Raw genomic sequence first — 14,933 nt, forward strand, 5'->3', positions numbered from 1 at the left:
AGAACCCGCCTGCCAATGCAGGGGACACGGGTTCCCCTGCAAAACTTTAAACTATATATGAATGCCTTTTTGAAGAATTGATTCTACCATAAAACACAAGATCCATCAGCAGACCATAGCCTAGTTCTTCTCATCTAAAATATCAATAGTGTTCATGACCACAGAATTGTAGTACGAGACAGTTTTAACAGCCCTTTGCTGTTGCAAATTGATTTCTAGTTCAGCAAAATATTTTCCTCACCTCGTCACTCATATAGATTATATTCCCCCCAGAGAAACAAATTCTGTGGTGTTTTGTCAACCCTGTTAAATACTGAAGGGGTGGCTTCAATTACTTTTCCATGGCATGTGGTCCAACCTTCCACCTCCTGATGCCCCACCCCCATGCATAACCGCACCAAGAAATACTAACGGGGGAGGACTCAGCACAAGTTTTGGTTTTTTGCTAACAGCTTTATTGATATTTAATTCACATACCTTAGAATTAACCCATTTGAAGTGTCAAATCCACTGGCTTTTGGTTTCTTCAGAGTTAAGCAACTATCACCACAATCAATTTTGAACGTTTTCATCACCTTGAAAAGAAACCGTGTGTGGGTGGATAAACAAAATGTGGTATATACATAAAATGGAATATTATTCGGCCTTTAAGAGGAAGTACTGACGTGTTATGACATGGATGAACCTTGAAACATTTTGTCAAGTGAAATAAGTCAGTCACAAAGGACAAGTACTGTATGATGCCACTTCCATGAGGTACCTAGAGTAGTCAAATTCACAGAGACAGACCATAGCATGCTGGTTGTCAGGGGCAGGTGGGAGAGTGGGGAGCCTGGAAATGGGGAGTTATTGTTTAACGGGGACCAAGTTTCCATTTGGGAAGATGAAAAAGTTCTGGAGGTGGATCGTGGTGAGGTTTCACAATGTGGATGTACTTAACATCGCTGAACTGTACACTTAAAAATGGTTAAAGTGGGGCTTCCCTGGTGGCGCAGTGGTTGGGAGTCCGCCTGCCGATGCAGGGGACGCAGGTTCGTTCCCCGGTCCGGGAGGATCCCGCCTGCGTCGGAGCAGCTGGGCCCGTGGGCCATGGCCGCTGGGCCTGCGCGTCCAGAGCCTGTGCTCCGCAACGGGAGGGGCCGCGGCGGTGAGAGGCCCGCGTACCACACACAAAAAAAATGGTTAAAGTGGTAAGTTTTTTTTTTTTTAATTAATTTTTCTTGTATTTATCTATTCATTTTATTTATTTTATTTTTGGCTGCTTTGTGTCTTCATTGCTATGTGCAGGCTTTCTCTAGTTGGGTCGAGCAGGGGCTACTCTTTTTTTTTTTTTTTTTTTTTGCGGTATGTGGGCCTCTCACTGTTGTGGCCTCTCCCGTTGCGGAGCACAGGCTCCGGACGCGCAGGCTCCGGACGCGCAGGCTCAGCTGCCATGGCTCACGGGCCCAGCCGCTCCGCGGCATGTGGGATCTTCCCGGACCGGGGCACGAGCCCGTGTCCCCTGCATTGGCAGGCGAACTCTCAACCACTGCGCCACTAGAGAAGCCCCCATGGGGGCTACTCTTCGTTGCGGTGCATGGGCCTCTCATTGCGGTGGCTTCTCTTGTTGCAGAGCACGGGCTCTAGGCACGCAGGCTCAGTAGTTGTGGCTTGCAGGCTCTAGCGAGCGTACTCAGTAGTTGTGGCGCTCGGGCCTAACTGCTTCACGGCATGTGGGATCTAACCGGACCAGGGGTCGAACCCGTGTCCCCTGCATTGACAGAAGGATTCTTTTTTTTTTTTTTTGTGGTACGTGGGCCTCTCACTGTTGTGACCTCTTCCATTGCGGAGCACAGGGTCCGGACGCGCAGGTTCAGCGGCCATGGCTCACGGGCCCAGCCGCTCCGTGGCAGATGGGATCTTCGCGGACCGGGACACGAACCCGTGTCCCCTGAATCGGCAGGCGGACTCTCAACCACTGCGCCACCAGGGAAGCCTGACAGGCGGATTCTTAACCTAAAGTGCTAAGTTTTATGTATATTAAAGAAAAAATTTTTTTAATTAAAAAAAAAATAAAACATACCCAATAGCAGTCACTCTCCACCCCTTAAGCCCCAGGCAACCACTAATTTATTTTCTCTCTCTCAGATTTGTCTATTTGGGACATTGCACATAAGCGGAATCATACAATATTTGGCCTTTCCTATCTAGCTAAATCTTTTGCTTTACATAGTATTTCCAAGGGTCATCCATGTTGTAGCACATTATTAGGACCTCATTCCTTTTTATGGCCAAATAACATTACGTTGTATGGATATACCACATTTTATTTACCTATTTATCAGTTGTTTCCACTTTTTGGCTATTATAATACTATAAACATCAATACTCTAAAAATTCACATATAAGTACTTGTGTCAACATATGTTCTATATTCCCTCTCATATTATCTATGTATAATATGTAATATGTGACGTGCAATTGTTGGGTCATATAAAGAACTCTGTGGTTCTTTATCAGGGAAAGTTTTCCAAACTGTCTCCACCGTTTTGCATTCCCACCAGGAGAGTTTTTAGTAAGTTTTTTTTAAACAAACAGGGACACCCTTGGCCTGCGATAACAACGAAAACCGAGGGTCTCTATCTTTCTTTCTATCCTTTGCCCTGCAGGGAGGAAGCACGAGCGACTCTATTAATAAAGAGGGTGGAGGGCATGTCAGGGTAGTTGCCTTGGTGACCGGAAGGGGCGGTCCCGGAAGGCTCCACGCAGCCAACGGCCGGGAGGTGCGCGCATGCGCGCGTGGGCCTGCTGGTTCCCGGGCTCGGGCTCGAGGTGGCGCGCGACGGGCGAAGCTCGGTGGGTGCGAGAGTCGGGGGGCGGGGGGGGGTGGTCAGACACTGATGGGCTGGGGTCCGCAGTGCTGGAGGTTGCTTCTGAGGGTGGGACAGGCCCTGGAGCCCAGGGTGTGAGGCCGGATTCGCTTTCCATCCACTTTGGTTGTGAGGTGGTTTCCTGCTGCCGCGGCCCTCAGAGAAGACACGCCCCCGCGTCTGTTTCAAGGGAACCAACACTTGGGTTCTTTAGGCTGTGGGAAGACCTGTAGAATTTTATCCCGGTTCGCTTATTGGGTGCTTTTCCAAAGGCGTCCATGTCTTTTCCTCCACTTTCCCATACCTTGGAAATGCATCCCCTCCCAGGACGACGCCCGCTTTACCCAGGTGATGCCCAGAGCAGCGTTCTCTCTAGCCTTTTTTAAGTTCCTGAACGCCAGGCCCTGGTTTATGTCGCCCCAGTGCTTCTATCTGGATGTCCCAGGAGCCCGTCAGAGTCAGCATATTTCAAAGGAGCTTTACCTTATTATTTCCCTCGTCTTCTCCTGGCTTCCATATTTCCATTAGAGCGGCATCATCCACCCACCCTCACAGACCGGATACCATGTCCAGGGTGAAATCTTTAAAAAAAAAATGTCCGGAATCCAGCCCCTCCATTCCATGTCACCCCTAATGCCCTAGATTGGGCCATCCATCTCCCAGGACTATTTTCAATACTTAGAAACTGATTATTGACACTTCTTCCTCTATTCAAACCCACTTTCCGCACTGGCGGCAAGTACTGATTTACAAAATAAAAATCTGACCATATTACTCACCTGTTAAAAACTTTGATGGTTTCCCTTTGTCTGTATAATCATCGTGGACTTCAAAAATTTTCAATCTGGTTGAGCTCCACCCAGCCATTTCCTTTTTAGCAGCCTCCCTTCATTCGGCCCCGGAAACCTTATGTTCTCATGAAGCACAGATGGAACGTTCTGAACACAGCACACACTTTAAGATGGTTGAACTTAGGGCCACAGAGAAATAAACTCCGAAGTTTCTCTCCCCGCTCCCTCCCCCCGTGCGTCCCTCCACCCCTCCCCACCCCCCGCCATATAACAGGGAGAAGGACAGTCTCGATTACTTTTCTTGGGAAAGTGACCTGAACTCCAAGGAGCAGGGGTATGGATTCAACAGTGTGGGTCTGAAAATTAGGGGAAGGGGGATTACCTCTCTCCTTGGAAAACTTTCTCTTCCTCTCTTCACCTCTCCTTCAATTAGTGACATCTTACCTATCAAATGTCACCTTTAAAGTAGAATTTATCACTTCATGTCTATGTCCCCACTGTATTAAATCAAAATGTCCTAAAACAATAGAAAATATGACCCCTACACGAGGATGACCCCAAATTTTGTGAGCTATTTCGTGTATGTTGTTCCTTCTGTGCTCTCTAGTACATTAATATTTCTTTAATAGCATGTAAATTGTACAGAATTATAATTTTTTACATATCTATTTTCCCTCACTGCACTCTCTGAACAGTAGGGACTATATTTTACTGACCTTTGTATCCCCAGTGCCTAGGACAGTCTGATACCCAATAAATAGTAAATGCCCAATAAATACTTGATAATGAATACATGTGATAGTCATTATTTCTGACTCCTCTAAATTGGCAGCCATTGAAGGCAGGATTCAATTTTATTCATTTTATCCCTAGACCCTAATACAATGTTTGGCATATATTGTTTCCAATTGGTGTTTGCTGTCTTTAAATGAATTTTACGTATTCCACTCTCATTACTATGGTTTAGTGTTTTATGTTGGTCACTGATAGAAAATTTAAAGCCAGAAGAGGCCTTATCATCTAATACAACCCCTTAATTTCCTACAGATGAACCAAGAGAGGTTGGGTGATTTACCCATAGCAACTAGCAAATGCTGGATCTAGATCCAGGTTTTCAGACTTCTTAGGCTAACTATACTTTGTTACTTATACTGAATTTGTGAAACAGCTTTTACCACTTTCATTTTTTTAAACAATGCCTGCAAGGGGACCTCATTATCCAATATTAGTTTCAACAAGCATTTTTGGTATACCTACTCTGTAGAGAGACATTTGAGGCTCCTGTTCTTAAATTTGAAATCTTATGGAGAGGCTCATAACCTAGTGTTGATAAAAATATCATTTGGCAAGAGAAACCAGTTTTGTTTCTCTTTGAGTAGGATTTTTTTGTGTGTGCACCGCACGGCTTACCAGATCTCAGTTCCCGGACCAGGGATTGAACCCAGGCCATGGCAGTGAAAGCCCGGAATCGTAACCACTAGGACACTAGGGAACTCCCAGGAATTTTTTAAGTTGGAAATTTTACCTCATTTTATTTCACCCTCAATTTTACATTTAATAGTTTAAACAGTTTTATTATAGATCCTTAAATGTAACTTTTATTTTATTTCTAGGTGTTCCTGTCTTTTCTATGAATTTCACTCTCTGTAGTCTTCACCAGCAGCTGTGGTTTAATCATTCAGTAAAAGAGAAGAATCATTAACTAGGAGAAAATGTCAAATCTAAAAATGAAAGAGGCAGCCCTTATCTATCTTGACAGAAGTGGAGGCCTCCAAAAGTTCATAGACAATTGCAAATCCTACAGTGGTATGTTCAGCAAAGTTGACTTTATTTTAGAAACTTTAAAGTCCTACGTATAACTGTCCTCATTTTTATACTTGTGTATTTTTACAGATTCAAAACAAAGTTATGCTGTCTATCGATTCAGTATTTTAATAAATCCCTCTGATATTATTGAGTTGGATGCTGAACTTGGAAATCATATTTTACACCAGCCTTTAAAAGCTGCTCAAGTTTTTCAATCAGTAAGTTAAAGAAAGAGATAATTTTATGCCACTTGGAATTTTTGCTAACTTCTTTGATTTTTTGTTTGAAATCACAGGTCTGTTTTATTGCTGTTAAGACTCTCTCATTAATTGAACAATTACAGACTGAAGCTCAAGTAAGTTTTAGTTAAATTTAACAAAGAAAACTAAGGCACAATACTTTCAAGATACCTTGTAAATAAATATTTTTATATTCATATATATTTTTTGTTTAAACATATTTTCAAAGTTTAATAAATTATCTTACATATGCATCTTTACTTCCTGTTTTATCACTTATAACATTAAACATTTTTTTTTTTTTTTTTTTTGCGGTATGCGGGCCTCTCACTGTTGTGGCCTCTCCCGTTGCGGAGCACAGGCTCCGGACACGCAGGCTCAGCGGCCATGGCTCACGGGCCCAGCCGCTCCGTGGCATGTGGGATCTTCCCAGACCGGGGCACGAACCTGTGTCCCCTGCATCGGCAGGCGGACTCTCAACCACTGCGCCACCAGGGAAGCCCATTAAACATTTTTATAATAAAACATTTCAAACATACCCCCAAATAAAGAGAATAATACAGTGAACCTCCATATATCTATCACGCAGATTTAATCGTTTGCAATATTTTGCCATACTGGCATCGTCACTTTTTTTCTGAAATGTTTTAAAGCAAATCTTTAAAATACATTCTGTATTTCACCCCTACATACTTCAGTATGTATCAACCTCTAAAAATTGTGGACATTTTTGTTATATAACCACAATGCCATTATTACCATTTACAAAAAAAATAATAATTCCTTGGTATCATCTAATATCCAGTCCATATTGAAATTTACCCAGTCGGGGTCTCAAGACTGTCTCACAATTGATGTGTTCAAGTCAGGACTAAAACAAGGTACACACATTATAACTGGTTCTTACATCTCCCTAAGTCTCTTTTAATCTAGAGCCATTTCCTCCCCCTCCTTTTTTATGCCATTGAATTTTTGAAGAAGCTAGTTAATTGTCCTGTAAAATGTCTCATCTGGACTTGTCTGATTATGTTCTTGTAGTATTTAACTTATACCCCTAGACACCAAATTTGTGGAAAAAAAGTTGTCTCTAAAGACTTGCTTAGATTCAAATTCAACTCATTTTGATGAGAATATATCATAGTGTCATGTGTTTCATACTGCCCTACATTAGGAGAACTGTCCTATTTGTTATCCCACTTTTAGCAATGCCACAGTTGAGCAGTGGGTGCAGATGATGTCAGTCTGATTCCTCCAATATACAGTCTCCCATCAACTGTCACCTAATGGTTTTCGCAGCTATTGATAGTCACTGCCTAGATTCCATTATTTCATTAGGAGTTTCAAAATTGTGATTTTCCTAATTTTAGCAAACTTTCTATATTTACTGGCTGAAACTATCCTGTAAGAGAGGTTTTTCCTCTCATCAACTGTTTGGTTACCCTGCAATACAATTTGTACAGGAAAAGTAGAAGGAATGTTTGATTCTTTCCATCTATAAATTTTCATAGTGATGAGTTGAAATATAACAGCCTCCAATGATGACCAATATTTTTTGTTTGTTTTTCCTTTTTTAAATTATGAGGGGCTTCCCTGGTGGCGCAGTGGTTGGGAGTCCGCCTGCCGATGCAGGGGATACGCGTTCGTGCCCTGGTCCGGAAAGACCCCACATGCCGCGGAGCGGCTGGGCCCGTGAGCCATGGCCGCTGGGCCTGCGCGTCCGGAGCCTGTGCTCCGCAACGGGAGAGGCCACAGCAGTGAGAGGCCCACGTAACGCAAAAAGAAAACAAAACAAAACAAAACAAAAAATTATGAGGAATTACATGAATTTTTAAATATATCTGATAGGTTTCAATGAATCTTTGTCATTCTTTTTGATGTCTATATTTTCTAACTTTGGTCATTGGGAGCTCCTTAAAGTTTGTTCTTATGTCCTTTTGACACATTTCATTAGTTTTTAAGCCCCCCTGGTTTCTATCACAAGGAGATGTACAAGGAGGTCCATCTGGTGTATTTTCTGCCCCATGGAATCAGCCATTTCCCCTAAGGAGCTCTGGTTCCTTTTCATGAGAAATTATATTTAGAGATCTGGGCACTAGAAGTGTTTGTTGCTATTGAGTTGTCATTGTTTTATAAATAAGTCTTTCCAGTGAATATAGCGAGAAATGTGTATTTTTAAAGAAAAATGAGTTCATAATATTTTCAATTAAAATATCAGATTATAAGGATTTTGCATCTTTAATTTTATATTTAAATCACTTTTCTGTTAATGCTCAAAAGATTGTTTCCTAATACTACTAACAAATTATCTGTTTGATTTAACCTACAAATATACTTACTATATTGTAATGTAAGTCCAAGTGGATCTGCAATTTTTATTAATACTATTTTTGTGTTCTTATTAGATTAATATACTGCTGAAGTTAACACATTTACCTCCTCTGCCAAGTTATAGTCTTGATCTTTGTGAGTTTCCGCTTGATTATACATCTCAAAGATTTTATATGATGCAAGGAATTGTGATTGCAATGACAACTGTAACCAAGTATACACAAGGTGCAAGATTTCTTTGTTCAGATGAAGCATGCCCTCTTTCAAAAGGTAAATATTAAAATGTAAGATCAAAGCAATTTATTGTTTAATCTTAAATCATGTTTACAATTAGTTAAAAAACATTCACAGCATAGAAAGAATGGAGTAAAATTAGGTGTCTCCTAATGTTTACAAGTCTGCTTTGCATAATCTTGAAATTCGTTCTTTCTTCCACACCTCTCCCCTATAATTTAACAGATGCTCTTGTGTTGCTGAAGTACTTGTTTTTCTCACACGCTGTTTCATGACTGTTCATGCTGTTCCCTCTCCATGTAATGTCCTCTCTCAACCCTTTGGCTTAACTTCCAGGACATCTTTTCCATTCATCCCCACCTCTTATTGGGTTGGATGCCTCTCCTCTCTTCTCTCTGAACACTTTGTATATGAATACTGCATATTGAAATTATCTGTTTCTTATTGCCACCTATTGAAATTGTGTGCTTAAGTATCCATATCACCAGTGCCTGGCAAGAAATAGCCATGCAATAAATGTTAATTGAACTGCTATGAACCCACATGCAAAACTGATTTAATTGTATGTTGAATTAGATTCATTTTAAAGGATTGAAAATGGAAAGCTAAATCTGAAGGCAAATTTAGCTTAACTGTTTTCTTTCAGGATTTCAGTATATAAGAGTGCATGTACCTGGTGCTACAGAGTCTGCAACAATAAGAAATGACTTTTTGTGTAATCTATGTTCATCTTCACTTCAAGAAGACAGAAAATTTAGAGTACTTGGTGGTAAAAAATGCATTTATGTTTTACAATTACAATTTTTAAAATAATGTCTGATATTTTAATGTGGAAATTAAATTGAATATATATTCTAATAACTGATTCTTTTTTACTCTTTGCCTTAAGATAAACAGATAGTTGAAATAATTACCACAAAGGCACTTCGTGCTTTTCAAGGATATTCTAACAACCAGCCATTTAGGTTTCAATCTCTCACAGTCTTCCTCAGAGGTAAGTTCTATTTGCACTAAAATATATAAACTATATAATTGACTTGTTTATGCTTATATATTATAAATGGTACTTCAAAAGCTTGAAAATAATAGGTCTTCTCTTTCTTGAGTATTTTAAAGAGTCATATTTAGCTAATGTAGCAATTATTCATTCAGTCATACAACATTCACTTAAGATATTAGCACCTGCTATGTCTCAAGCACTATGCTAAGTCTCAGGGTCACAATTATTTACAGTAATAATCTCCCATTATTGTATGTGTATGTCTTATATAAATATTGGAGTTATTGTTTTAAACTATAAGCTTCAGGAGGGTAGGGACTTGGGTTTTTTACTGCACATAGTAAAAACTCAATAAGTGTTTGTTAAATCAATGAATGAGCATTGACATATGATTAACTGTTGAGAACTGCATGGGTAAAGACCTGTGAGTAGACAGATTCTGCCATAAAGGAGGAAATCATTATCAGTATCAATCACCCATGGAAGAGTGAGTCATAGTTGAGAAGCCAGAACTGTGAAAATGAGGATGGGGTTCAGTCTCTTTTCTTGGGCTAAAATTGGAAGAATTAAACTTTTCGTAAAGAGAGATCTTGAATGTCAACCATGTGTAGGAAACTCAAGGGTTAGAAAGCAGAGACTCAAACAAGAAGTCTTTTCACCATGGCCTGGCAAGGACAAGGCAGGCATGTAAGCCCAGATGATAATAGGTAATTTTTAATATCAATCACTATGTGCCAGGCACTTTTACATATATTAACTCATTTAGTCACAGCAACTCTTTCAAGTAGGTTCTATTGTTATCTCCATTTTACAATGTAGAAATGGACACACAGAGAAGTTAAGTAACTTTTCCAAGGTTACACAGCTAGTACATGGCACAGCCATGATTCAAACTCAGGCATTCTAGCTTCAAAGTCTATGATTTTAACTACTTAATTCTATTATATACAAACCATACATTACAATATAGAAATTTAAGTGACTATCCAACTTATATTTTAGTAGAAAACCCTTTCTTCTAATAAACTCTTGATAGAACCCAAATACATTTTTAAAAGTTAAATTAATAAAAGCAGGCCTTTGGGGGTTTTCAGCAGAGATACCCAGACTTCCCAGCCTCCTAGCCTTCCTCTTGACCCTTTCTTGACTTCAGGACACATCCACGATTCCAAGGAACAGTTGAAAAATGATTTGCTTTAATTTTCTCCTTGTAATTCATACTGTATCCTTCATGGGTTTTTTGGGGGGTGGGACAGGGGGAATGTTTGTTTATTTGGTTTGGGGTTTTTATTTTCTCAAATCTTGGGGCTGATTCTTCCCATCTAGTTCTACAGGGTATATCAATATGCTCTCCGGCTCTAAAAGAGACAGAGAGAGAGAAACAGAGGGGAGGAAAGAAATGGAGATCAGTGTTTGATCACAGAGGGAAGTTAATCCTTGCTCCTCCTTGTAAGCCTTTCTTTCATAGTTTTACAACCATCCAAATTCTAACTGTATAATGGAGGCTCAAGATTTTTAGTGTATGTTTTTTAGAATAAATTTTGAACTTGTGCAAAAGCTTTGCTCAGTCTGTAGAGGTAAGAGAGGAACCTAGTAAATTGTCTTTTGGGTAGACTTTATTTATTTATTTATTTTGATTCAAAAGAGTTTATTTGTATTACAAATGGATACATTTTCATTGACGGTATTTGTTTTTCTTTTTTTTTTAATTAATTTTTGTTGGCGCATAGTTGCTTTACAATGTAGTGTTAGTTTCTACTGTACAGCAAAATGAATCAGCTATACATATACATGTATCCCCTCTTTTTTGGATTTCCTTCCCACTTAGGTCACCACAGTGCATTAAGTAGAGTTCCCTGTGCTGGGTAGACTTTAGACATGGGCAGACCCAGATGGGAATTTCAGTTCTGCTACTTAACTACTTAGCCTGGTGCAAATCACTTAACCTCTCAGTTTCTTCATATATAAAGTGGGGATAACAATATCTGTCTTATAGTTTACAATTAGATAATGTGTATAAAAGTGACTTGCCTATATTATAGACTGTGAATAATACTTTTTAAAATGATTTTCTTCCCAAATAAAATTATTACTTATAAGGTCATTTTTATTAACATCTCTTGTCATTTAATGGAAAGATGTTTCATTTTAAACACAATGATCTTATTTTGCCTTTTGACTATTATAGGAGACTATCTAGTTGCTATGTCACATGCTTCTTGAAGTTAATTCATCACCTATAAGTATCAAAATTTATCAGCAACAAAATTTTCTCAATTTATATTATTAATGCCACTCAATATGCATAGTATACTAAACAAAAGTAACTACTTAGCAACTAACTGAACTACTAAATTGTTGCTGGTTTTATTTGTTTTTAATTTTTAATTTTATATTGGAGTATAGTTGATTAACAATGTTGTGATAGTTGCAGGTGTACAGCAAAGTGATTCTGCTATACATACACATGTATCTATTCTTTTTCAAATTCTTTTCCCATTTAGGTTGTTACATAGTATTAAGCAGAGTTCCCTGTGTTATACAGTAGGTCCTTGTTGGTTATCCATTTTAAATACAGCAGTGTGTACATGTCAATCCCACACTCCCTAACTATCCCTTCTCCCCCCATGTCCCCCCTGGTAGCCATAAGTTCGTTCTCTAAGTCTGTGAGTCTGTTTCTGTTTTGTAAATAAATTCATTAGTATCATTTCTTTTTAGATTCCACATATAAGCAATATCATATGATAGTTCCCTTTCTCTGTCAGACTTACTTCATTCAGTATGACAATCTCCAGATCCATCCATGTTGCTGCAAATGGCATTATTTCACTCTTTTTAATGGCTGAGTAATATTCCATTGTATATATGTACCACATCTTCTTTATCCATTCCTCTGTCGATGGACATTTAGGTTGCTTCTGTGTCTTGGCTGTTGTAAACAGTGCTGCAATGAACATTGGAGTGCATGCATCCTTTCGGACCATGTTTCTCTCCAGATATATGCCCAGGAGTGGGATTGTGGTAGTCCTATTATTAGTTTTTTAGGGAACCTCCATACTGTTCTCCATAGTGGTTGTATCAATTTACATTCTCACCAGCAGTGTAGGAGGGGTCCGTTCTCTCCACACCCTCTCCAGCATTTGTTGTTTGTGGAGTTTTTTGATGATAGGCATTCAGACTGGTGTGAGGTGGTATCTCATTGTAGTTTTGATTTGCATTTCTCTAATAATTAGCAATGTTGAACATCTTTTCATGTGCTTCTTGGCCATCTGTATGTCTTCTTTGAAGAAATGTCTATTTAGGTCTTCTGAACATTTTTTGATTGGGTTGTTTGTTTTGATGATATTAAGCTGCATGAGCTGTTTGTAAATTTTGGAGGCTAATCCCTTGTCAGTCACATCATTTGCAAATATTTTCTCCCATTCTGTGGGTTGTCTTTTCATTTTGTTTATGGTTTCTTTTGCTGTGCAAAAGCTTTTGAGTTTAATTAGGTCCCATTTGTTTATTTTTGTTTTTATTTCCATTACTCTGGGAGATGGATCGAAAAAGATATTGCTGTGATTTATGCCAGAGAGTGTTCTGCCTGTGTTCTCCTCTAAGAGTTTTATAGTGTCCAGTCTCACATTTAGGTCTTTAATCCGTTCTGAGTTTATTTTTGTGTATGGTGTTAAAGAATGTTCTAATTTCATTTATGTATATGTAGCTGTCCAGTTTTTCCAGCATCATTTACTGAAGAGACTGTCTTTCCTCCATTGTATAGTCTTATCTCCTTTGTCATATATTAAGTGACCATAGGTGCATGGGTTTATTTCTGGGCTTTCTATCCTGTTCCATTGATCTATATTTCTATTTTTGTGCCAGTACCATACTGTTTTGATGACTAGAGCTTTGTAGTATAGTCTGAAGTCAGGAAGCCTGATTCCCCCAGCTCTGTTTTTATTTCTCAAGATTGCTTTGGCTATTTGGGGTCTTCTGTGTCTCCATACAAATTTTAAGATTTTTTGTTCTAGTTCTGTGAAAAATGCCACTGGTAATTTTATAGGGATTGCATGGAATCTGTAGATTGCCTTGGTTAGTATAGTCACTTTGACAGTATTGATATTAATGCCACTCAATATACATATTATACTAAACAAAAGTAAATACTTAGCAACTAATTGAATTACTGAATTGTTACTGGTTTTAGATCTTTGAACCATATGATCATGTAAAAGTTTCGTTTAGTAAATAGTTATTTTCTTTTGTGTTTGACAATTTTAGATGAATTAGTGAATGAAATGAATATAGGAAATGAGTATAAGATTATTGGAATTCCAACCTGTGTAAAAACATCACAAACTGCTCTCTGTATAGAGGCAAATAGTATCACTTTTTTCAATCCAAAAGGTAAGAAAAATGTTAGTATCATATATTAACAAATATTTAAATTTAAATCCATTTGTTCAGGAAATAAGTATTGGTTGCCTATGTGCTGGACACTCTTCAAAGCACTAGGGATACAGTTGTGATGAGGACAGTCAGGGTTCCTACTCTTAAATCATATGGTAGACAGTCAATAAATCTGTAAACTAATTAATAAGACAATTTTAGATAATAAATGCTGCAAAGGAAATAAAGCAAGATAATGTGAAACCTTGCCCACAGGAAGGACTCCTTTCTTTTGGCTAAAGCTTATTTAGATTTTTTTTTTTTTTTTTTTTTTTGGTGGTACGCAGGCTTCTCACTGCTGTGGCCTCTCCCTGCTGTGGCCTCTCCCGTTGCGGAGCACAGGCTCCAGACGCGCAGGCTCAGCAGCCATGGCTCACGGGCCCAGCCGCTCCACGGCATGTGGGATCTCCCCGGACCAGGGCACGAACCTGTGTCCCCTGCATCGACAGACGGACTCTCAACCACTGCACCACCAGGGAAGCCCGTAGATTTTTTCTTTTTTTTAAATAATTACCAACAAGAAAAATGTTTTAAGATGCCAAGAGTTAGAGATTAGTTTAAAGGTTTTTCTATCCAGCCCTTTGTTTTCTAACTAAGTAACTGTTGTGGTCTGAGAAAAAGAGCCGAATAAAATGGCATCCTTTTCCTGAGCTGAGTTTTGAACCAATCGAGAAATAAGACAAAAGAGAAAGGCAGTTGGTCCCCAAAATATCACCCTTATTACTGATAATTTCCTTGCAACCTAATTAAGAATTAAGTAAACAAAAGCGGAGAGCAGACCTACTCTTAACTTGGCACACAAATATCTAAATATAGGACAGGCTATTTAAATCTTAAATAATGAAGTTAGATTTTTTTTTCTATTCCCTAGATAACCATCTGCAATAACAGAGGCCCAAGTTGAATTTAAATGCAATGGATTCTAGATACCTCTGCTTATTTTGAAGAGAAAACTTTATTTATTTATTTATTTTTTGGCTGCGATGTGTGGTTTGTGGGGATCTTAGTTCCCCGACCAGGGATCGGGCCCATGCCCCCTGCATTGGAAGCACAGAGTCCTAACCACTGGACAACCAGGGAATTCCTGAGAAAAACTTCTTAAAATAATAAAAATATTGAAGAAAGAAACTACTAATGAACAATAGGCATTTTAAAGATATTTAAAATATTTTCTGCTGTGAAGTGCTTTAAGATTTACTGATTTGGTGGCAGAACATGATATATATGTAGGTGAAGTGTACTTTCTCCTGCTGAACTC

The 14,933-nt window shown here is 38.9% G+C and overlaps 1 protein-coding gene across 1 annotated transcript in view; it reads left to right on the plus strand.

Moving 5' to 3' along the window:
* The window catches only part of MCMDC2 (minichromosome maintenance domain containing 2), a 47,666-nt gene that overhangs the window by 4,081 nt on the left and 28,652 nt on the right, over nt 1-14,933 (plus strand). Inside the window, exons 3-9 of the mRNA XM_049700438.1 lie at nt 5,254-5,446; nt 5,534-5,664; nt 5,742-5,801; nt 8,088-8,283; nt 8,894-9,016; nt 9,137-9,241; nt 13,508-13,633. Of these exons, the coding sequence (XP_049556395.1) occupies nt 5,353-5,446; nt 5,534-5,664; nt 5,742-5,801; nt 8,088-8,283; nt 8,894-9,016; nt 9,137-9,241; nt 13,508-13,633 (835 nt within the window). The 5' untranslated portion in view covers nt 5,254-5,352. The remainder of the gene's footprint in view (nt 1-5,253; nt 5,447-5,533; nt 5,665-5,741; nt 5,802-8,087; nt 8,284-8,893; nt 9,017-9,136; nt 9,242-13,507; nt 13,634-14,933) is intronic.

This window comes from Orcinus orca, chromosome 17, assembly GCF_937001465.1.
Source record: "Orcinus orca chromosome 17, mOrcOrc1.1, whole genome shotgun sequence".
Lineage (NCBI taxonomy): Eukaryota > Metazoa > Chordata > Mammalia > Artiodactyla > Delphinidae > Orcinus > Orcinus orca.